This window comes from Hydra vulgaris, chromosome 11 (genome assembly GCF_038396675.1).
Source record: "Hydra vulgaris chromosome 11, alternate assembly HydraT2T_AEP".
Taxonomy (NCBI): Eukaryota; Metazoa; Cnidaria; class Hydrozoa; order Anthoathecata; family Hydridae; genus Hydra; species Hydra vulgaris.
In genome coordinates, this window is record NC_088930.1 from 30,897,540 (window position 1) to 30,920,000 (window position 22,461).

A 22,461-nucleotide genomic window follows, 5' to 3' on the forward strand; every position below is an offset into this window, starting at 1 on the left:
TTGTAAACTTTTATTTGCACAATCATAATTTAAGGGTAGATCTATGATACCCCGGAAAAAAGAGGTATTTTTACAGCTGCGTAAAAATGAAGTACGCCGATGAGGTTTATAAAAAAAATAGTCAAGAAGAAGATGCTACAGAGAAAAGTAACTCTTCAAAAAACACCTTCAGATGAATCAATATACCTACGAATTTCAAATAATGAGGTACATATAACCTTGATTGCGAAGGATTCAATGAGAGCAATACAGATACTTTTAATGTGTTAGAAATAAGATTTATAATTGTAAATGTCTAATAGATGCAAAAATTTGTTTCTCTAACATTTATAAAAAATGTTTTTTAATAGCATGCCCTCACATTTAGAGTAGTTTTAACGTTTTGAAGTATTTTAACTCTAACTCGAATCCCAGATATTTTTTTGATCATCACAACAAAGGATAAACATATTTAAGTTTAAAGTTTGCAAAATAAAAGTTTTGATGTTTTAAGTATAACCTGAAAGTTTCATATCCAAAACATCAAAAAATCCTGTAGGTGCCTTCGATAAATAGAAAACTATTTACTTAAGCAAGCCCAGTAAACATTCTATAGCGGAATTTCAGTAGACCCATGTAGATATTTTTAGTGGTTACTCTCATTTTGCTCATCTTCTCTTGGTTACTTAGTAAACCATTAGTGGCAGCCGCTAAAATCGGCTAGCCGATGACTAGCCACGTTGGAATGTTATCAACTGGCTATTTATAGCGGAACCGATAACGTACTCTACTAAGTAACCGATGTTCAAAACTCCAATAAACTGCTCAAAATGCCTATATAGGCCTCTGCAAACCCACTGCAACAATATTTGTGAGAGAATAATTTTTCACATGAAAATAAGGTGAAACACTATGAAAACACTAGTAATCACTCTTGTAACAACACTAAGTAATCGTATTAAAACTTAAATTGGCTAAAAACATGCATGCAAATATTTTTTCTAGTTAATCTTAATTCTGATTTGATCAGATTTGATTTGATTAGAACTCTGATTTTGATCAGTTAATCTTTTTCTGGTCCAATATGCAAATCATAGATATTTTTTAATTTCAAATTAAAAACTTCATATCAAAATTTTATTTTCAAAAGAAGCGTCAGATAGTGTTTATTTAAAAGAAGCGTCAGATAGTGTTTATTTAAAAGAAGCGTCAGATAGTGTTTATTTAAAAGAAGCGTCAGATAGTGTTTATTTAAAAGAAGCGTCAGATAGTGTTTATTTAAGAGAAGCGTCAGATAGTGTTTATTTAAAAGAAGCGTCAGATAGTGTTTATTTAAAAGAAGCGTCAGATAGTGTTTATTTAAAAGAAGCGTCAGATAGTGTTTATTAGGCAAAAATGTTATTTTATATATTCAAAGAATTAAGAATTAATAAATACATAATTTTGAAGCCAAAACGTTTTCATTGATGGTAAGTGTAACATTTTTTTACTGAAGAGGTTTGGTTAAAAGCCTCAAAATTTAGAACTTATCTTGAACTTATAATATTTTTGAGATCTTACTTATTTAATATTTGCACAATTATACTGCAAAGTTTTACTGTTTCTAAATACAAAAACTAATTTAAAAAAATCTAGCCTTACATAAATAATTTGTAAAAAAATTAGGATTTCTAAAAAATTTTCTAAAAAAGTTAGTTGAGATAAAATTCTAATTGATTGACTGTCTGTTAGTTTAATGAAATGTTAAAAAATCGTTTAACCTTGTTTTATGAAAAAATAAATAAAAATACATTTCCAAAATAACCAAATACGTTACTAAAAACATGTTTATGAAAAACAAACTGGACCAATAAGTAAGCCAAACTGTTCTCCGTCGTCCGCTATATCTGTAACTCCTATGTCTTGAATTGGTAAATTTTCTAAGCGATTTGAAGTTATTTCAAAAACGCTCTCTCGCCATTTATCGTCTTTAACCTAATATTTAAAATATGTTCTAAAATTACATTTCGAACAATAATTTTTTTAAAAAAACTTTGATTGTTCTTAAATAAAGACTTTACGAAACAAGTTGGATGTTCTTAAAGCAAATATAAATTAGTAAAAGAACTCAGCTAACTTGAGCTTCTACTTTTTTCTGCTGAGTGTGTCATATATATAAAATAGAGAAAAGAGAGAGAGAGAAAAGTTTTTTGTTAAAAGGTTAAAAGTTTTTTATTATAAAAAAAAAGATTTCCAAATCGTATAAGAAAAAATGTCCATTTTTACCAAATGTGTTTCCACAAAGTAGGGATGGCTCTTTTACTTACATTTTTTTACTTGCACGATTTTTTATCAAAAAGTAAATTACATAAGTAATTTTAAACCTTTCATGTAAATTTACATTTCCGTATAAGTAATTAATTTTTTTGAAACGACTTTTACTTTATAATATAAGTTTTTTACTTTCAAAAGTAAATTATGTAAAAGATTACATCAAAAAGTAATTTACTTTCACATGTAAAAGTCACATGAAAAAGCTGTTTACTTTTACATTTAAAAGTTAATTACTTTTGAAAATTACATTACATAATATAAAAGTTCCTTAAACTGTAATTTACATTTACCTATAAAAGTAAATAATTAAAAAAAAATTATGTTAAAAAATAACTTGCATATGAAAGTAAATTACATAAAAGTAATATGCTACCAAATGCAAAATAAATTTACAAATAAAATTACAAAAAAACCCTCTAGTTCCGGTGCATGATAAAGTTTTAGCTATAATAACCATTCTCCGAATCAGACCGTCTCAAAAATATTTTTATACAATACAAATGATCTTGTAGACTAAAACGACACATAAAAAATACAAATGATTTTGTAGACTAAAGTCACTTATAAAAACTTAATTTTTTTCATTATTCTTTGACAAATTTCAAGTTCGCGTCATTTGATTATTTATTCACGAAAAAAGAGTTGAATAAACTTTCGCTCCGAACTTTCGAACGAGGAAAAGAATTTGCTAGTCAGACAAACTTATAACTTAATTAAATATAATACTTTAAATCCCCTAAATATTCGGAGAGGTTGCTCAAAATTTATATGGTCATAATTTTTGAGCACTAACAGGTTTTTGCATGACATTAGAGACTTGTTAGTGAACATAAATTAAGTTTAAAATGTTAAAAAAAATGTATATATAAATGTTATAAACTGATTGCTCTCACGCTAATGGCATGCAAGGGAAGTTAATATTTTAGGGGTTTATTGTTAACAGACTCCGATTATCGCAATACTTTTGAAAAGCTTTACATAAATATGAATATATAAATGTTTGGAGTTTGTTCCATGTCGTTACATAAAGTTAAATTCTCAAACAAAAACAAAAAGCTTGCTAAGGGCCTAATTTTAAATATATGATTAGAATCTGGTTATTTAAATGTTGTGATTTGCACTTTTGTTAACATTTTTACTTTAAATTTTTGAAAATTCAAAGTAAAAAAAGTAACAAAAATTTACTGAAAAAAGAACTTGATGTTATTTCATCTGTATGATAAAATAACATTAAGACCCTTTTCTTCACGATCGACCGTATAATTTTAAATTTAAATGTGCGCTTTTTTGAACCATTCTATTAAATTTGCTATGTTAAAGAAATTGAAATAAGTGGTTGTTGTGGTTACGAAAAGTTACAAAATAAAGGTAATTACTTTTACTTTTTTAACTTTAACTTTTTTTTTTTAAATTAATCTTGATGTTATTTACATTAGTTATATAAATTTTTTTTTTTTAAAAGACTGTCTGGTTTATTGCTCTAGCTTTGGAAATGGCTCTGCATTTGCAATATTATTCTAAGTTTTGTATTTTGGCTTCTTTTATTCAGCGTGGTTGTTGTTAAAAACCAATCTAAACAAAATTTTGATTTTGTTTAGATTTGTTATTTCTGGAAATGACTAACTAGAATAGTTGTTAGATAATGGAATAATAAAGGAATAAATATTGTCTTGAATAGACTAATTGAAATTAGTTCATTTTAGACAACAGTTTTATGAATAAATAAACAAACAAAAAAAATTGTCATTTCTGTTAGAGTAGTTGTTACGACCAGGGCTGATCAGGGCCATCCCGAACAGGGAAAGAAGGGGGTGTCCCCGACCTCCAAGCTCTTATATATGCATTTGAGTTAGCACATTTGTACATTGAGCATTTCAGTTGGCAAGTTTTGGCGGTAAATTTTTATCAGAGCCACTAACCTATTTCCTCCCAACAAATGAATACTAAAACAAATAAATCAAAAAAATACCTTTTCAAAGCTTTTTTGCAAAAAATCTTTCTTCTAAAAAGTTACCCCAACTTTAAAGAACAAAATATTAGAGAAAAAAAAAAGTGTACAACCCCCTTTGCCCAGGAAACAAATTTAACATGCATGTTCATCGGGACTACACAAATGCTGTCAAGATAAAGTAAAATCAAAGTAAAGTCTAAAAGATAAAGTAAAATCAAAAAAAAAAAAAAAAAAAAAGAGATTCAAAAAAGTGAAGTTCTCCAGTTGGCTCTGAAAACGATTCTAAGATGTACTTTTATTAAACTTCCACAAATGCTGGAAGTTTCAGAGCTCTAGCTAATCTGGAAGGTAGTGAAAAATCACTTGCAAGATTCTGGGACAATTGATAGTCGCAAAAATCTTTTGAAGTCAAACTAACGTTTGAAAAAAATTACAAGTTTATTCTAAAACACTATTTTAATTGAATAAGATTTTATTTTTCTAATCATCCTGGTGCGGGTTGGACACCAACGCAACAAAAAGTAGGTTATTAGGGTGCCCACAACCTATAGTAGAAGATTGAATAGCTTTCCTTACCATCTTTTTTCAAATAGGTTATATATGATAAAGCGCAATAAAAGATTATATCTAGTAAACACTCCTTTAATCATATAAGTTATATATATATATACTTATAATTTTTTGGAAACTGTTTTAGCAGTTGATGTCCTTGCAAATACCAAAGATGTTATATTGCGTCATATTACCATAACAAAATACTTGATTGTAAATGCAAAAACAAAAAAAAAAATGGAGAAAAAGCACGCTTTAACAAACAGTGACTCAAGGTTTACACATGCATAAACTACCCATAGCTTAGAAATTATGCCCCCTTCCCTCCGCCCCCCCCCCCCGCCAAAATTTTATTTGGCCACTAACTTATTTCTGCTCAACAAAAAATAGAAATAAAAAATAAATGATTATTTAGCAGCCCCTATTAGCATGCGGCAGGAAGCCCGTTTCTACACTACACCGGTATACCCGCATGTTGACAGTATTTGTCCCTAATTATAATAGAACTACCCTTTATGATATATGCGAAAAAAATCCTTTCCCAACGCCCCACCACAAACACTGCCCACATACATCAGAGTATTACCTGAAGCATTATCCAGAAGTGCCCTCACACAGGCAATGGATTTAAATACGCCACCTATCTCAAAATTGTTAAATCAACATATAACTTACATTTTACTTACTTACAAAGTAAAGTAAAAAATTTCAAATAAAAAATATACTTTTATTTGTAAAAGTAAATAACAATTTTTTTAAAATTACTTTTATGTAAGCTGTTATCGCTAATTAGTTATTTTTACACATAAAAGTAATTTGTTGTTATGATGCAGTTTTATTTTACTTTGTAAAGTAAGTGTTATGTTTTTCAAATATTGTATTTACGTAAGTTTACTTCATAAATAACTTTTTTTACATTTAAAAAGTAAATTACATTTCGATGTAAATTTTTTACATAATTATAACCAAAATTACTTTTCAAGGTAATTTACTTTACACGACTTACCATTAAAAGTAAGTTAAATTTACAAGTAAAAGTAAAAATGAAAATAACTTTTACTTGTAAAAGTAAATTATTTTTTTAAGAAATAGTTATTTAAAAAACTTAACTTAAGTAATTAAGTTTTACACATTATATAATTTATGTAAAAAAAACGAATTACTTTTAAATGTAATTAAATTATATATTTTTATATGAGTTATGCAAACTAATTTACGCTTAAAAGTAATTTGCGTTTTTACATCAAAATAAGTACAAGTGCCATCCCTACAAAGTAACTTGTTATTAATTTGCCTAACATAAGGCAAAATGTGATGTCCAAATGACCTTTAACCATCTAGACTAGAGAAACATTTTATCGTATGTCCAGTAGGACTGTATTGTTAAACTTAGGTCCCTAACCAATATTGAATTGTATTAATATAATTTTTTCACAACTCAGAATGTACATAAGTTGAATATTCTAAAATCATCTCAACAGTAATATTTCTGAATAAATGTTTTTAGTTTGTAATTGAAAACTTTAAAGCTGCATCATTAAAAACTTAAAAAAAGGAAATAAGCTATTTTGTCCAATAACCATAGATATAATTAAAAATAATTTACACTTTTTAAAACTAATAAATAAAAACTTAACTTTATTAAGATGTAAACTAATATAACTTTGAAATTTTTTTAGTTCAAAAATATTTCATATAATATCTCAGCAATTCCAAACTTTGTTCCCAATCTTTCCCATGCTGCAACCCCTTGATAACATTTGCAATGTTGTGGTGAACAATAAATTCTATAAGGTTGCTCCTAAATCACTGCATTTTTGCAGCTAATTATGTTTTTTGACTTCAAAAATCTGATTTTTATTTATATTTTAATTTTATAGATGCCATATTTTTTGTTACAATTTTTTTTTTATAATTGATTTACAATTATTCATCAACAAAACAATTTATTATATGTTTTGGTTAATATTTGCAAAGAATTAAACATTGTAAACAGTTTATAAAACCTCAACTTTAAAGCTTTGATTGCGTGTGACTTTTAATTGTATAATGTGCATTGCACAATAGGGTATTATAGATGGTGTTCTATTGAGGTCACGATGTAAACATTGTTACTCCGATGCCATCTTGTAGGTCAAACAAATGTGCATTGGTTTAATGCATGGCTAATTACTATTATCTGCTAATGTAGAATTTAATTCTCTTTCTCATGATATAATTAATTTTTTTTTGTTCAAACTAAAACTCAATATTAAATACCTTATTTTCTAAACACCATCAATTGACAGTGAATTGTCAATTGAATTTAGAAAATAAGTTATTTAATATTAACAATTTACTTAGTTGCTAAGGTTAATTACTTTGTTTGATCAAACAAGGTCCTTAACCTTAGCAACTAAGTAAATTGTAAATAATTTGAACAATAATACAATACAAACAAGCAAAACCACAAACTTAGAAGAATGTAAGATTTTAAAGGCAATCAACACTTGTACAAAAAAGTTGTAGAAGATTCAAATGACTACGATTTTACTTTAAACTAAAAACTTCAAATTGTTGAAAATATGTTTACCTTAACCTGAAATTCCGGAATGTTTTTCATAAAACATAGACTTTTTATTTACAATTTAACTCCTTGCATGGTTGATGGTCATAAATTAAACTTTAAAGTTAAAAGCTGTGTGTTTAAAAGTAGCTGCTCTTTACATTGAACCCTGCAGTTAAGAAAAGTATACGTATTTGATGAAAGTTTGATATAAAGGTCTTCATTGGTTTTAAGATATGTAAGAAGTAAAAGATACGAATCAAATCAAAAAACTTATAAAATAAGTTGTAACATTTCAAGGACTTTTATTTATAGTACAAGTATGTAGTATATTGTTCTCCTGCCACCAAATAAACACTTCTAAAAGCATATGAAGCTGTTGCAGTATTATTTATGGCTTGTGCTGGTTAAACAAATGAAAAAAATTGGAAAAAAGGACATTCACCATTGAATAGAGTTGTAAAACATCATAACAGTAATAAAATAGTATTCACATTTTACTACATGGAATAATATACTGAAGTTAGAGCTTGTGCAGTTTTGACTTATTTCATTGAATTCATTGATGTATCTTAAACTTTTTTTTATGTCTGTAAACAAAAAAAGCTCAAGCAAAGTTTTTACTCAAAGTTTAAAATGAGGGAAAACCCTAAAAGCGGAAAGGGTTAGTCGAATAAAGGTTCCATTCAAAAAGGAATTTGAGTTTTTGTGACTTATTAGTTGTTTTTGCTTTCATTTTTGCGTTTTTTCAAAACAAAGTTTTTCAATATGTACATGTACTTGAAAATATGCTCAAGCTTACACAAAAATGCCAAATCAGCATATTTAACATTACTTTTAATTAACTTTTTTAGGATTGTTTAATTGTGTACAGTTTTTTTTTCATTATTAATTTAAAAAATCTGTTTCAAAAACTCAACAAAAGTGTAGTTTTTTTTCTTTCTATAGGTCTATAAGATATCAAGACTAGAGCATAAACCCCAAAAACTTAAAATTAGTAGTAAATGTCTATGAAATCCTCCACAAAAAAGAATCTTCAGCAAGTGGTCGATTTTTTATTTCCAAATATGTAATATCATATTTTTTAATTTCAACAATTGGTGTTTGGGTGTATATATTGTTGTGAAAATGGAGGAATATGCTCAAGCATTACAGGTTGCTACTGCAATTCAGTATGCTACAAAATTAAAGCATGTTAGTGGGGTAGACCCATATAAATTGAAATTTATTGAATGGGATACAAATCATAAATCACTTCCTTCCATGGAGTACTTCCGTAAAGTATGCAAATGTGCTTAGCAGATATTGTATGCCTACAAATAATTTATTTATGGATGAGCCTAAATATATGTATTGTCGAAGCATAAAAGAAAATTAATAAGGAATATCAATACCATAAAGATATTTATTTCGTTCCTTATAAACTGAACTAAAAAATAAAGGCATAAAAAAGTTGCTGTCTAAAAGTACTTAAAAGTCCTGCTAAATATTACATTTAAATTTGTGAGACACCTTTAGAATTAAAGTGAGCAGAGCATACTTTTGAGGATTTAGTTAGTTCTTTTTGCCTATTAACTGCTGCAATTCACTTGCAGTGCCTCTTAGATGACAACTCATTCATTTTACTATCTTGATGCTTAATAATAGCGGTAAAGCTATGGAAAGACATCTTGTCACCGCCACGATATCAACTGTTGACTTGAGCAACTGTTGACAAAACAAGTACTTGGCATAGTTTTACTGACAAGGATAAAATAACTTATAGTTTCTATAAAAAAAAAAAAACAATATTTTTACACACGTTTCAAAACAATCTCTTTAAAAATGTATAATGAAAATTAATAAACCAATTTTCTACAATTAAAAAATCTCTTTATTGAAACTTTTATTTTCATCTATAAAATTCGAATTAGATAAGTTGTACTTTATATAGAACACAATTTAAAAAAAAAGTTGTAATGTATATTATTTTAAATATGCATATTTTTTGTCAATTTGAGCATATTTTTGTAATATGTGTATTTGAAAATTGATTTCTTAAAAATCCAGATAACTTAAAACGTCATTATTGAGATCCATTATTAAGTTCCAGTTGTTTACATTCATTGTTGAACTCAATGAAATTAAGAAAAAACTGCACGTGTCCAATACACTTTACTGTCAGTGGTAATATATAGAATTGTACATAAGGCCCACAACTAACAACAACTTTAAATGCAATGAGTCACCTCTTCTGAGAAACTCATTGCACACTAATCAATGAAATGAAATAGATCTTCTGAACATTTTAACAGTTTGCTTGAAAATGTCTTAATACTTACAGATCTATTACGTATTTACTAGTATTATTTATAGAACTCCTTGAAATGTTACAACTTATATCAAAAAATTTTAGAATTTGTTTTGTGTCTTCTTCTTAAAGCTAATGCAGATCTTTCAATCAATTTCTAATATGTATACTTTTATTTGCAGCAGTTTTTAATGCAAAGAACGGTTAATTAAAAACACTGCTTTTAAGCAAGCTTTTAAATTTAAAGTTTAACTTATGAACAGCACTAATGTGATAAGTTAATTTTTCAATAAAAAGTCTGTTTTATGATAAACATTCTTGACATGATAGCAAAAAGATACACATAAAATTTCAACAATTTGAAGTTTATAATAAAATTATAATCACTTGGATTCTCTGCAACTTGTTAACATCTTTAGCACCAGCATTAAAATGATACATTCTTTTAAGTTTGTGGTTTCCCTTGTTGCCAATTATTATTGTTATTAATTATTATTAAATACTTTTAATATACTAAAGCAACTCAACATATTATTTATATACATAGCATTTTAAAATACTAATACAATTTAATAAGTTATTTAACATGCTTAAACAACCAAAATGTATTCACTGTCTGAGTTATGTATGCTGGCAAATTGACAAAAATATTTAAAAAAAATAAAAGAATCTTATGTGTTATAATGCCTAAAAGAAGATGTTAAAAATATAAAAAAAAATAATTAAGTCTATTTTTGAATGCTTTTTGAGTATTTTATATACAGTTTACTTATTCGCACATTACATAAAATTATTAGCAATGTTCGAATAAGTAAACTGTATATAAAGTACTCCAAAGCATTCAAAATTCTTGTTTTCAAAAGTGTATTATAATATATGCCTTTGAAAACAAGTTATTTAACAGAGTTTTAAACAAAAATAAATTACTTATATTGTGAGATAAATAATTAAATTCTACATAAATTTATTCAATAATAATATTCAAAAACCCATCTACTTCAAGGTACGTTATCTAAATAATTGTAATTAAATATGTTATGCTAATAAATGCTTGCTTTGTTTACTTTATTTGCCATACAGTATGGCGGTTGTGAATTTTAACGTCACGTGATAGAATACCATCTATACAATATATTACATACGAAAATATACTTGTGCTACCCATTTAATGATTAAATGAAACTTTTAAAAAAAATAACCAGTAAACGTCACCAGTGCTCACTCATATAGAAAAGAATGAAAGCTTCTGCTGTGGCCATCCATCTATTGTAGCAAACCATCTTCTATAGCAAATATTTTTACACTTTTGTTTAGAAAGATTTATGTCAACTTGGTCTGTAGATAAACATTATACCAACTTATAACAAAGCATTGCGCCTGTCAATTGGTTTTGGAATTTTTTCAGGATGTTCAATCCAAGGTTCCACCAATTATATCAGTTCAAATGTTTCAATTGTTTTCATGCCAATAACTTTAGATGGAGTCTTTGCAATAGGGCCAGTAAAACAATCCTTTGAATTAGTTGGAGCATAAAGTTTAACAGTTACATGCCTCAATAGTAATTTGTTACAAAGCAGCATACAAATAGACCAGAATAATTGCATCCTGGCCAATTATTCCAGATTTGATAGAAAACCTCCTTTTTTTCCTGAACCTGTTATTGTGTTTGTACAATCCTCCTCTGATTTCTAAGGACTCATTGGATGCCCTTAAAACCATCTAATTATAAATAATAATTAGTTATATTGTCTGAACTTTAAATGATGTCATTCAAACTATGAAAGTCTGATTGTTTTAAATTTGTATACCTTATTATATTTTAACACTTGCATTTTAATCTTTGAACATCTTTGAACAAATTTACCCCACTAATATATTTATTTTTCCAAAAAAAAATTATTCACGTTTCATAGCATATGGTAATATATAAAAAAAATTGAAAAAGTTTCAAATTTCAGTAATTTAAAATTTTTAACCTCCCTCCTCCTTCTGCATTTATCCATAAATGATCAATTTTACCTTTCAAAAAACTGCAATCCCCCATAGTTTAAAAATTTTTTTTTTTCAAATTTTTCTTCTCAAAGTCATTATTCACATATAGTGGCACCATAAAAATTATCTGGCAAATTAAAAATTTTGAAAGTGCGATGTACTCTATTGCACAATGCACACTTAAAATATTGTAAAAGGGTCGCCTATAAATTATATCACGCTATAGGGGATGGGTTAGTAGTTTCGTGATAACTCGTAACTCAGGAGTTGTTACTAAAGAGTTACAATGTTATGACAAGGGTGGAGGGGTCAAATATGATCAAAAATTGCCTGACATAATTTATGGACCACCCCAAATTGTAAAGATTAATTGTACAATAATGACTGCAGTCAGAGTATCGATTAAATTTAAAATGATAAAAAGAAACTATTGATTAGCGTAAACATTAAATTAAAACTGTAAATTTTTTTCAGGTCTAATGGCAACCTCTGGCAAATTGTTAGACAACACCCGTTGGGTTCATCATGCACAGGTCGGAAACCACTGTAATATTTATACAAAAATTCAATTATAGATTTTTAAAAAACAGAAATAATTTAGATAAAACTTTCTCAGGTCATGAAATGTAAATACCATTTTATCAAATAACTTCATAGAGTCATTTAGCAACATTTATTAAAATACATGTACAGACAACTTTAACAAACTAATAATAAAATTTATTTTAAACTTTGATATTACCTTGCAATCATCTTTAATTGCCATTAAATTTAATTTCAGAGCAATTCCATGACGAATATATGTTTCATTTGTGTTGATAGAAATTTTACCATTGTGAATATGTAAATGAACATTTTCGTCAGTTTTAATTGTAATGTTACTGTAAGAATTCTTGCAGAAATAAGTTATATTTTGTCGACACTTGGCACTAAGTAATTGCATCATTTTTAATTGTACCATATCACTGGAATAGGTTATCTTTTAAAATAATAGCAATATGTGTAATAGTTTCAATAATAATAATATTATATATAAATAATAATAATAACAAAATAAAATAAAATTGTCTTATACTACCAATATAGTAATAACATACAAAAAAAGTTTTTAACATCTAATATGTATGAACTTATAGTAAAATTATTACTTACACCACCCTCCGCCAAAATATCTTTATAAGCCCACATAAGGTGGTCTTTACCACTGAACCAATCATCTTTTTCAACCTAAAGATTTAGAAATACTTCAAAGGAAACGCAGACATATTTTTTGAATTACTTAACATAAGTAAAGAAAGGAGGTAAGAGTAAACGAAAGGTAAGGAGGTAAGAGTAAACGAAAGGTAAGGAGGTAAGAGTAAACGAAAGGTAAGGAGGTAAGAGTAAACGAAAGGTAAGGAGGTAAGAGTAAACGAAAGGTAAGGAAGTAAAAGTAAACGAAAGGTAAGGAGGTAAGAGTAAACGAAAGGTAAGGAGGTAAGAGTAAACGAAAGGTAAGAGTAAGCAAAAACTAAAATTTAATTTTCTGTAAAAAAAATTTTTATGCAAAAATTTTAGTGAAAAATTTCAGTGAAAAGTAAACATTGCTAATGCTACTAATACATTAAGTTAAATTGACTATTACTTAATTAAAATGTAAGTAAATAGTGCTATTTATCTAAAAAGCTTTAAAACAAAAATGACTCATACTTACATTTGTAAAACAACATTGAAGAGACTTTTTTGTCTTGCAATAGAAGTAATCATAAATTGCATTCAGTAAATTCAGAGGAATAAAATTTGCAAACAACAACAACAAAAAAACAATGAAAAAACTAAATACTGTAAGAACTGTCAATGCTGTTGGTACCTTCTGCCACTATTTGTGGTTTACAAATCAAATTCTTGTCTATATAAAGACTGGTCTGTAGAGAGACCACTAAACTTGAGTTAGATAGAAGAGAATCAAACTATTCAATAGCTTACTAAAGTCTTTATACCAGCAGTTAAATTGATTCCAGATAATTAGTTTGGTCTACCTAAATTGAGTGGTTTAACCAGTTAATTTATTCAATTACATGTATTCACATTCTTGAATGTACAGGTCACATGTTACTTACATAAATTTGGATTGATAATAACACCAAGGTTTATCTTCAAAATTTAACAACACCTTCAAAATTTAACAACACCTTCAAAATTTAACAACAACGTTAATGACTCTTACTCAAACATATCAAATGTTGCACTTCACAAAAAGACACGAATACAAAATGACACACAAAACAAACTAAGAGTTAACCTCAATAGTTAAAGTCAAATGCTTAGGTACATCCTAAGTAAAGCCAAAAGCCAAAGAAATAAAGATTGATTTAACATTCAAAATAACTAAAGCAAAACAAAAAAGTGAAAGTGCTGCAAAGTTTGGAAAGAAACATTGCCAACATAAAACAATGTGCAATACTAGCTTTTAGTTGCAAGTAGCAGTATGCGGTTTAGACTAAAGATAGTACTTTTGTCTCACAATCAATAGATTTGAAGTTCAAATCCACCTTACACATGTGGCATTGCCAACTTAAAAAAATTAGTGATACTAATGTGAAGTTGCAAGACAAAAAAGTTTGGTCAATAAATTTAATACAAAAATTTTCTGTATAAAAAAGCTACAAACCTGCTATTGACTATAAAACAACTTAAATTTAATTAAATTTTTTTTGTTGATATATTTAATAAGGATCTTTTTTGTAAATTTAATTACTTAAGTAATTAAATTACCATTTAAGTAAAGTAATATAAGTAATGTTACCATTAGTTGTTTTTTTAACAGCTAGTAATATAATTGTTACAGTGCATTAAATTCATAAATAAAATAAAAAAATTCATTAAAAATCATACCAATGGCTGTTTTGGAAAGATACATGTTTCAAGAGTGCTAGCATTGCAATACACTAAAAAAGCATCCATTGGAGAACCTTCGTTTGGATCAATCCAATAATCTCCTAATGTTGTTATAAAGCACTTCATTGTAAGCAAATTAAACTATTAACTATTTTATGTAAATGAATAAAAAAACATAAAAATTAAAAAAATAAACATTTACCTGATTTGCTATTATTATTATTAACAAAAACATGTCTACATGTAATTGCTGGATGCATTCGAGTTCCTAATTCATTTTTTATAACAAGATCATCCAAAACAGTATTCCAAACTTTATTGAAGTTTCTTAAATTTTCATGGGTCTGTATACAAATTTTTGTAGCAAAAATAAGCAAAGACTAATAAACAACAACAGTTAAAATTAACATTTTATTGTAAAAACTTACTTGTTTAATCAATTTTACTAAGTCATTATTTTGAATGTCGTCAGAAGTTTCAGAAGTTTCACTGATCTAAACATTTTGCATTAAATAAATTTAAAAATAAATTAATTATTTATTAATTATTATAGAGGAAATAAAAAATAAATAGTATTTATTATAAATTTTATATAATTACAGAAATATTCATTATGAAAAAATTGGAGCTTTTAATTTTTATTTAAAACAACTTACAGACTTTCTTTTTCTGTTGTATTTTGATATAGTTTCAGATAAATCGCCAAAACCAAAGTTCTGCCAATAAGTTCTAGAGTTTCCTATCAACTCACCTGGAGGACCAGGAGGACCAGGTGGTCCAGGCAAACCTGATAATCCAGACAAACCTGGTTCTCCAGGAGCTCCCACAATTCCTTGATCGCCAGGTGGACCAATGAGACCAAGTGATCCTTTAAGTCCAGGCGGACCATCTAGGCCATCTGGCCCCACATCTCCTGAAGTACCCTACATTAAACAAGAGCAAAGATTTTAAAAGAGTTAAACAAAAAGTTTTTTATTACATTCAATATTTTAAAATCTAATTACCTTTAAACCCATATTTCCAACAAGCCCAATTGCTCCATCATCTCCTTTTGCTCCAACATCACCAATAGGTCCCTGAATTCCAGGTTGTCCCATAGGACCTTTGAAACCTTTTATACCATCTTTACCATCAATACCATGCTTTCCTGTATCACCAATATTACCTTGATATCCTCTCTCACCTTGATTACCTGAGGTTCCTGGTCTGCCATCTGGACCTCTGGGACCATCAGCTCCATTTTCACCTTTTATTCCAGGAATACCAGACGAACCCATTTCTCCTGTGCTTCCAGCTCTACCTTCATCTCCTCTGTCACCCATGTAACCTTTTAATCCTTTAGATCCTGCAACCCCATTTGTTCCATTAACTCCATCTTTCCCAGGACGACCATCCTCACCTGGCAGCCCAGGTGGCCCGATAGGCCCTGTCATTCCTGTCATTCCACTTTTTCCATGTTGCCCATGTAAGCCATTTTTACCTGGAAATCCTTTAGTTCCATTAGTGCCAATTGGACCTGGCATACCTGCTCTACCTTGAGCACCTTGTTCTCCAGTTACACCAGGATGGCCAGGTTCACCTGCAATTCCCTTCTTTCCTTGTTTACCTTTCTCGCCATTTATACCAGGAAATCCATCTTGACCTTGAGAACCTTGTAAACCTGGTATACCAGGTCGCCCAGAGTCGCCAAAATCTCCCACTGGGCCTCGAGCTCCCTCTTTTCCATTAAATCCATCTGCACCAGATGGTCCAACTGGACCTACAGGGCCTGGCTCTCCTTGTAATCCAGACATTCCAATAGTACCAGGTTCACCAATTGGTCCAATATCTCCAACATCTCCCTTTTCACCTAATTCCCCAATTTCTCCCTAAAATATAATATGTAACTCGCAATAGTGTCATAATTGTCGTCATTTATATATAAATAAATATAAATTAGCAATATAAATATAAAAAATATCTAAAATAATTTATGTATTGTATGTAAATAATAGCAAAACAAAAAAGTACCAAAATTAAATGTTTTTAATTACCTTAAATATTGTCAGTAATATTTATTTTCAAGACAATTAAAATTAATAAAGGGTTTTATTTATTACAAGAAAAATCTTTGTAAAATTAAAAAAAAATTAAAAATTTATTTTTTTAGAACTTCAAAATTTAAAAAGTAAAGAATCAGATAGGATTTTTAGTATTGGTGTATTTTTTACATAAATTTTTACATAAAACCCTGACTGAATATTATAAAGACATGTATAAAAAAAACTTCGAGAAAACAGCAAAATAGACGAGTTAATTTTCTGGTTTTTTAAACAAATGAAGTAAAAAAAAAAAAAATGATTGTACAAAATTTGCATACACACACACAAACACAAGCAAAAACATTAATTCAAAATCCGAAAAACAATACTTTAGTTTAGCACAATTAAACTATTATAAACCCATGCAAACCCATGCAACCATGCATGCAAGTTTATGCAACTAAGGAGAAATCATGAAGCTGCTAGTTTTTACTACAGTTTAAGCAAAACCACTAACAGTAAAAAAAAAAATGGAAAAAGATGAACAAATTACAAACAACTTCAAATTTCAAAATTTTTTGAATTATTTACATGTAAGCATAATGAGTATGTCTTAGAGTCAGGAAACCTAATATGTCAAATTTAAATTAAAAAAAAATAGATAGTAACCATAAGGCAAATTACATAACAACCATAACAAAAATGTTACCATAGTTCCAGCATCACCTTCAACACCTATTTCACCAGTTTCACCAGGATCACCCTAAAAATGAAAAAAGTTTGAATCATTTACAGGTTTGTATGTTTCATTCATCCATATTTTACAAATATATGCTTATATCTTACTCTGTCACCATTAGGTCCTTTAAATCCTTTGGGTCCAGGGTTGCCATCACGACCCTAAATATTTATTATCTTAATAAAAATTAATAATTTCTAATTGTGATCTTTTTATATATTAAAAAAAAAAAATAGTAACACTTACATTAGGCCCTGGCAAACCAGGAGGTCCAGGAAAACCAATCTTTCCAAGTGGTCCCATTTCACCATCATTTCCTGGAAGTCCATCTGCACCTGTAAGCCCATCTGCTCCCTAAGAAATGATAGATCAACAAAAAAAATTAAGCTGATTGACTGAATTAACTTATAAACAAATGTTAAAGTTTATTTTTAAAATACCCGTTCTCCTCGACTGCCTCGTAAACCAGGCTCTCCAGTCATTCCTGGATATCCCTGTTTAAAATTGAAAGAACATTTTAATAAAATACTAAAGCATACAAAATATGTAAAAAACATAAAACAACATACTGTAGGACCATCATTTCCATTTATACCAGGTTGGCCTTTCAACCCTTGCAATCCCTGTAAAATGCATGTTAATTATAAAAATACTAAAACCAACAAAAAATATAACAAAAATATTATTAAATAAACTAACAGATTTTCCTTTTGCTCCAGAAACGCCTTTACTTCCTAACTTTCCATGTGCTCCTGGCTGACCCTGTAATCCTGGTCTACCAGGCAATCCTTGCAAACCTCTATCACCAGGCATGCCATCTACACCAACCGCTCCATTTTCTCCATTTTTCCCTCTTGTGCCTTGTGGTCCATGAATTCCCGCAAGCCCAGGTGCACCTGGCTCACCCTTAAAATTGATATAAGATTTACAATTAAATTATTACATTATTTAGTACCTTGTAATAAACTTTTTTAAATTTGTTGCTTTACTAATTTACTAAATTTTTTTTCTTTACTAATTTACTAAATATACAGAACTCATTAACTACATTTGTGAAAATTAACATAAACAAATTATATGAAATATAAAAAATAATTAAACAAAAGAAACTACAAAGAAAATAGTACATACAACTTGACCAGGACTGCCAGGTTGACCAGGTTGACCTTTGATTCCAGGTGCGCCATTTTCTCCTGGCAATCCAATAGCACCTCTCTCACCAGGAATTCCCTGAACACCTGGATTACCTGGTTGTCCTTCTGCTCCTTTGTCACCACGTCGACCCTTTAAAATTAGTTATAATATTTATAGTTTTGTTCGAAAAAGAAACAAACAATGGTGATACATTAATGGTAAAACATCAATATAAAGCATTACATTTTCCCCAGCTGGTCCAGCAGTGCCAGACATACCTCTGATACCAGAATCTCCCTATAAATAATAAAATAGTAAGAGATTAAAAAACTCCATGAACTGTTTATGATAAATAACTTCAATTTTTTCTATTTTTCTATAATAAACATTATTTCCATAATTTTAGTTTAATTTGCCAATAAGCACATTTAGCAACATCTAATTAAACTATATAATAATTTGAACAACTTTTTACCCTAATTCCTTTTTCACCCTTAAGACCATTTTCTCCAGGTGAACCAACATCTCCCAAATCACCTGAAACTCCATTTACACCATTAGCTCCAGGTATGCCCTGAATTCCTTGTAGTCCATTAGGCCCAGGATTGCCATCTCTACCATTTGTCCCCACCTGTCCATTTTTCCCATCTTTTCCAACAGTACCAGGTTGACCAGCTTCTCCCTGTTCTCCAGAAAAACCTTTAGATCCTTTAAAGCCAGTAAATCCCTGAAAAAAATTATTTTATATATATATATATAAAATATTTTCAATTTCAATTATTTTTTATTATAAAAAAAAATCCATTTTTAAAAAAATATTGTGTTGTAATTGTACTTTTTCCCCTTTTAAACCATCTCGTCCAGGATCACCAACAAGACCTTCTGACCCCTTAAAAAATGAACAACTTAAGATATATTTAAAAGAAAAGTAAGAATCTTCATGTACAAAAAAACAAGTACAAGTTCTTGAATAATAATTTTATGTTGTATAAATTTTTTAATTTTGTAAATACTTTTGAATCTAAATTTAAATATTGTTAATCATAATATTAATAATAAATATTAAATAATAATCTAGCAACAGCCAACAACAAAACAAAAAAAGCTTGCAAAATTTAAAAACAAAATTCTATACATACCTTTTCACCTGTTTGTCCAGTTTCACCAGGACTACCTGGTAGTCCTTGTAAACCATTTAGGCCTTCAGCACCAGGTTGTCCTCGCTGACCTGGGAGACCTGATAAACCTTGTTTACCTATTTGACCTGGTGGACCAATGGAGCCTTTATCTCCTGGTTCACCAAATTCACCTTTTGTGCCTGGGGAACCTCTTTGACCACGATCACCTAATACACCTTTGATTCCTTTGAAACCAAGTTCACCAGGAGGACCACTATCACCCTAAAAATGTAAATAAATGACCAAAACGTATAAAAAAATCTGATAAAAAGTGATTGTGGTAATATTTTAGTATGATCTCAGATAACCATTTGGCAAAAAAGTTTACAATGTTTAATAGTAAAAATTTAATAACAAAAAGTTATGAATTTTACTGTTTCACCAATCATTCCTATTGGACCAGGTAAACCAGCAGGACCTGGTAAACCCTGAAAATAAAAAAGTAATTATTACTTTATAATACATAGCAACTCTTCCCGGAAAGTGCGTGCGGTTGCACACCTTGTTCGTCCATGCTTAAAGTAATTTTTTTAAACAACTTAACCACATTTTTATATAGTAAGCGTTTTAAGTATTTGTGGCAAAATAGACATATTAGAAACTACAATAATAAATAATAATAAAATACTCAAAGAAAGGAAACGAATAAAAAAATAAAAAAGAATACTCTACAAAATAGAAAATCTAAGTAAAATAAACTAAAAAAAAATTAACAATTAAGAAAAAACTTTGGTCAAAAAAAGAATATTTTACTGTTTTTTTTAAATTGTTTTTTTAGAACACTTGTTTTTTTCCACTGCCAAAATTAATAAAAGTTGAGAAAGAAAGCAGATAAGAATATAACGAAAAAACAAACATTTTTTGATATACAATTTATTCACAACTTTTGTCAGTCAGTATATTAAGGAAATACTTTATTATTTGTGGTATAAATAAAGACAATTTTAAAATTTGTTTTTCAAATGTTCTTGTTTAAATAAATAAGGACAATTTTAAAATTTGTTTTTCAAATGTTTTTATCAATGCACAGAAAAGCAAGAAAACTAATTACTATTTATTTGAAGATTTTTTTTTTCTTTTTCAACAAGTTTTTTATGTAAAATAATAAAATATCATTAATACTTATGTTTAAATATAAAATATTTGGTTTTTTCATTCCCCCATTGAAATAGTCTGCACTTTTGTTGGATTCTACAAATTGTACATTTAAACCCAATAGCTTTTTTCCTGATGAACTTTTGTTATCAACGCTTCAAAATCTGCATTATTATATTACTGAAACTTTTAGGAGCTTATTCAAAACATTTTTCAAAGTTTTTAAATACGTTTTTTCAAGAGCAATTGCTTTGCTTATTATCTCTAGTAATTCGTCTTAACATTGGGCAATGTAAAGAAAACAATTTAAGACAGGCATTAAGTATTGTAAATACATTTAAAAAAGAAACCACGATATTCTTTTATTTAATTTCTTCTGTCATTACAGAATTTATTATTTAAATAATATATTTTACAAATAAATAAAAATTTATTTTCTGATTTTTTTATTATATAAGTATTGAGAAAAAACGTCAAAAATAGCAAAAACATTTTTTAAAAACTAAAATATGTGAAAATGAGTAAAAGTAAGAAAAAAATTTAAAAAGTTTCTCATAATTCTAGAGCATATAGCATATTTTAGTTTCGTAAAAATCATGAATAAATTGCGTATCAAAGTTTTCAATTGTTGTTATAAGATTATAAAATTTTTGTTATAAAATGTATGTTTTTTTTCTCAACATGTATCAAATTCTGTTGCTAAAGATAACAACCACCCTAAAAAAAACATACAAAAGTTGTATAAAAGTTTTATAAAAATTTTTTTTTTTAATTTTCTTTTTTTTAATTATTAAATTTTTTTAGTTTATTTAATTAAAATTTGATATTTTGCTACAATTTTGTTTCCTTTTTTAGTATTGTTTTTTGTTCCTCAGTAGATAAGTTGAGCTTTTTACCGCGAATTATTGAAACACTTTAAAAGTTAAAAAATGCGAACTGCCATGGCCAATGTGTCTAAAGAAATTTACTTTAAAAGTGGACAAACAAAGCGTGCGACCACACGCGCTTCTTGGGAAGGCTTGCATAGTTTTAAACCTACTTTCAAATTGATGTAAAAAATATTACTGTAGCTCCCTCTGCACCAGCTTCTCCAGGTTGACCATTTAGACCAGGAGACCCTGGTTCACCAGTTGGTCCTTGTTCCCCAGTTTGACCAACATCACCAATTTCACCTTTGACACCAGGAGCGCCTGTAGCACCAGATTGTCCTTTGAAACCCTGTGGTCCTCTTGGTCCTAAATAACCTTTATTACCATCTTGGCCCTAAAGAGTTATTAAATTACTTATAAAAAAATTTCAAATAATTTTTTATTGCTAACCATTCTTCTGAAAATAAATTAACAAAGAAAAAGTAAAAAAATAACTTAACACCCAAAAAAGAAAAAAAATTTAGCAATTGACTTACAGTTTCTCCGATTATGCCTCTAGTACCATCTGGACCTCTTATTCCAACCTGACCAGGAGGTCCAACCTGGCCTATTACACCTTCTGGTCCAGGAAACCCAATAGCACCAATGTCACCTTGCTCACCTTTTTCACCCGCATACCCCTTAGATATAACGAAAAAAAGTAATTCAGTATTTCATTTCACATAAATTATATATATATATATATATATATATATATATATATATATAGAGAGAGAGAGAGAGAGAGAGAGAGAGAGAGAGAGAGAGAGAGAGAGAGAGAGAAAGAGAGACTGATTTTTTAAGGATAGACGCATTAAAGTTTACATTCATAAGCATTCATAAGCTTAGGGATTTAATTATTAATAACATTAAAACAAAAAAATTTT

General features: G+C 28.4%; 1 protein-coding gene across 1 annotated transcript in view; it reads right to left on the reverse strand.

Moving 5' to 3' along the window:
* Positions 1-1,730: 1,730 nt before the first annotated feature.
* LOC100201106 (collagen alpha-2(I) chain) overlaps positions 1,731-22,461 on the reverse strand; it is a 73,121-nt gene continuing 52,390 nt past the window's right edge. The window contains exons 14-35 of the mRNA XM_065810747.1: positions 22,072-22,215; positions 21,732-21,929; positions 19,946-19,999; positions 19,533-19,793; positions 19,229-19,282; positions 18,869-19,120; positions 18,637-18,690; positions 18,391-18,543; positions 17,959-18,165; positions 17,829-17,882; positions 17,700-17,753; positions 17,506-17,613; positions 17,367-17,420; positions 17,230-17,283; positions 15,504-16,367; positions 15,156-15,422; positions 14,928-14,993; positions 14,702-14,843; positions 14,497-14,600; positions 12,775-12,849; positions 12,365-12,601; positions 1,731-1,953 (exon numbers count right to left, since the gene is read on the reverse strand). Of these exons, the coding sequence (XP_065666819.1) occupies positions 1,807-1,953; positions 12,365-12,601; positions 12,775-12,849; positions 14,497-14,600; positions 14,702-14,843; positions 14,928-14,993; positions 15,156-15,422; positions 15,504-16,367; positions 17,230-17,283; positions 17,367-17,420; positions 17,506-17,613; positions 17,700-17,753; positions 17,829-17,882; positions 17,959-18,165; positions 18,391-18,543; positions 18,637-18,690; positions 18,869-19,120; positions 19,229-19,282; positions 19,533-19,793; positions 19,946-19,999; positions 21,732-21,929; positions 22,072-22,215 (3,603 nt within the window). The 3' untranslated portion in view covers positions 1,731-1,806. The remainder of the gene's footprint in view (positions 1,954-12,364; positions 12,602-12,774; positions 12,850-14,496; positions 14,601-14,701; positions 14,844-14,927; positions 14,994-15,155; positions 15,423-15,503; positions 16,368-17,229; positions 17,284-17,366; positions 17,421-17,505; positions 17,614-17,699; positions 17,754-17,828; positions 17,883-17,958; positions 18,166-18,390; positions 18,544-18,636; positions 18,691-18,868; positions 19,121-19,228; positions 19,283-19,532; positions 19,794-19,945; positions 20,000-21,731; positions 21,930-22,071; positions 22,216-22,461) is intronic.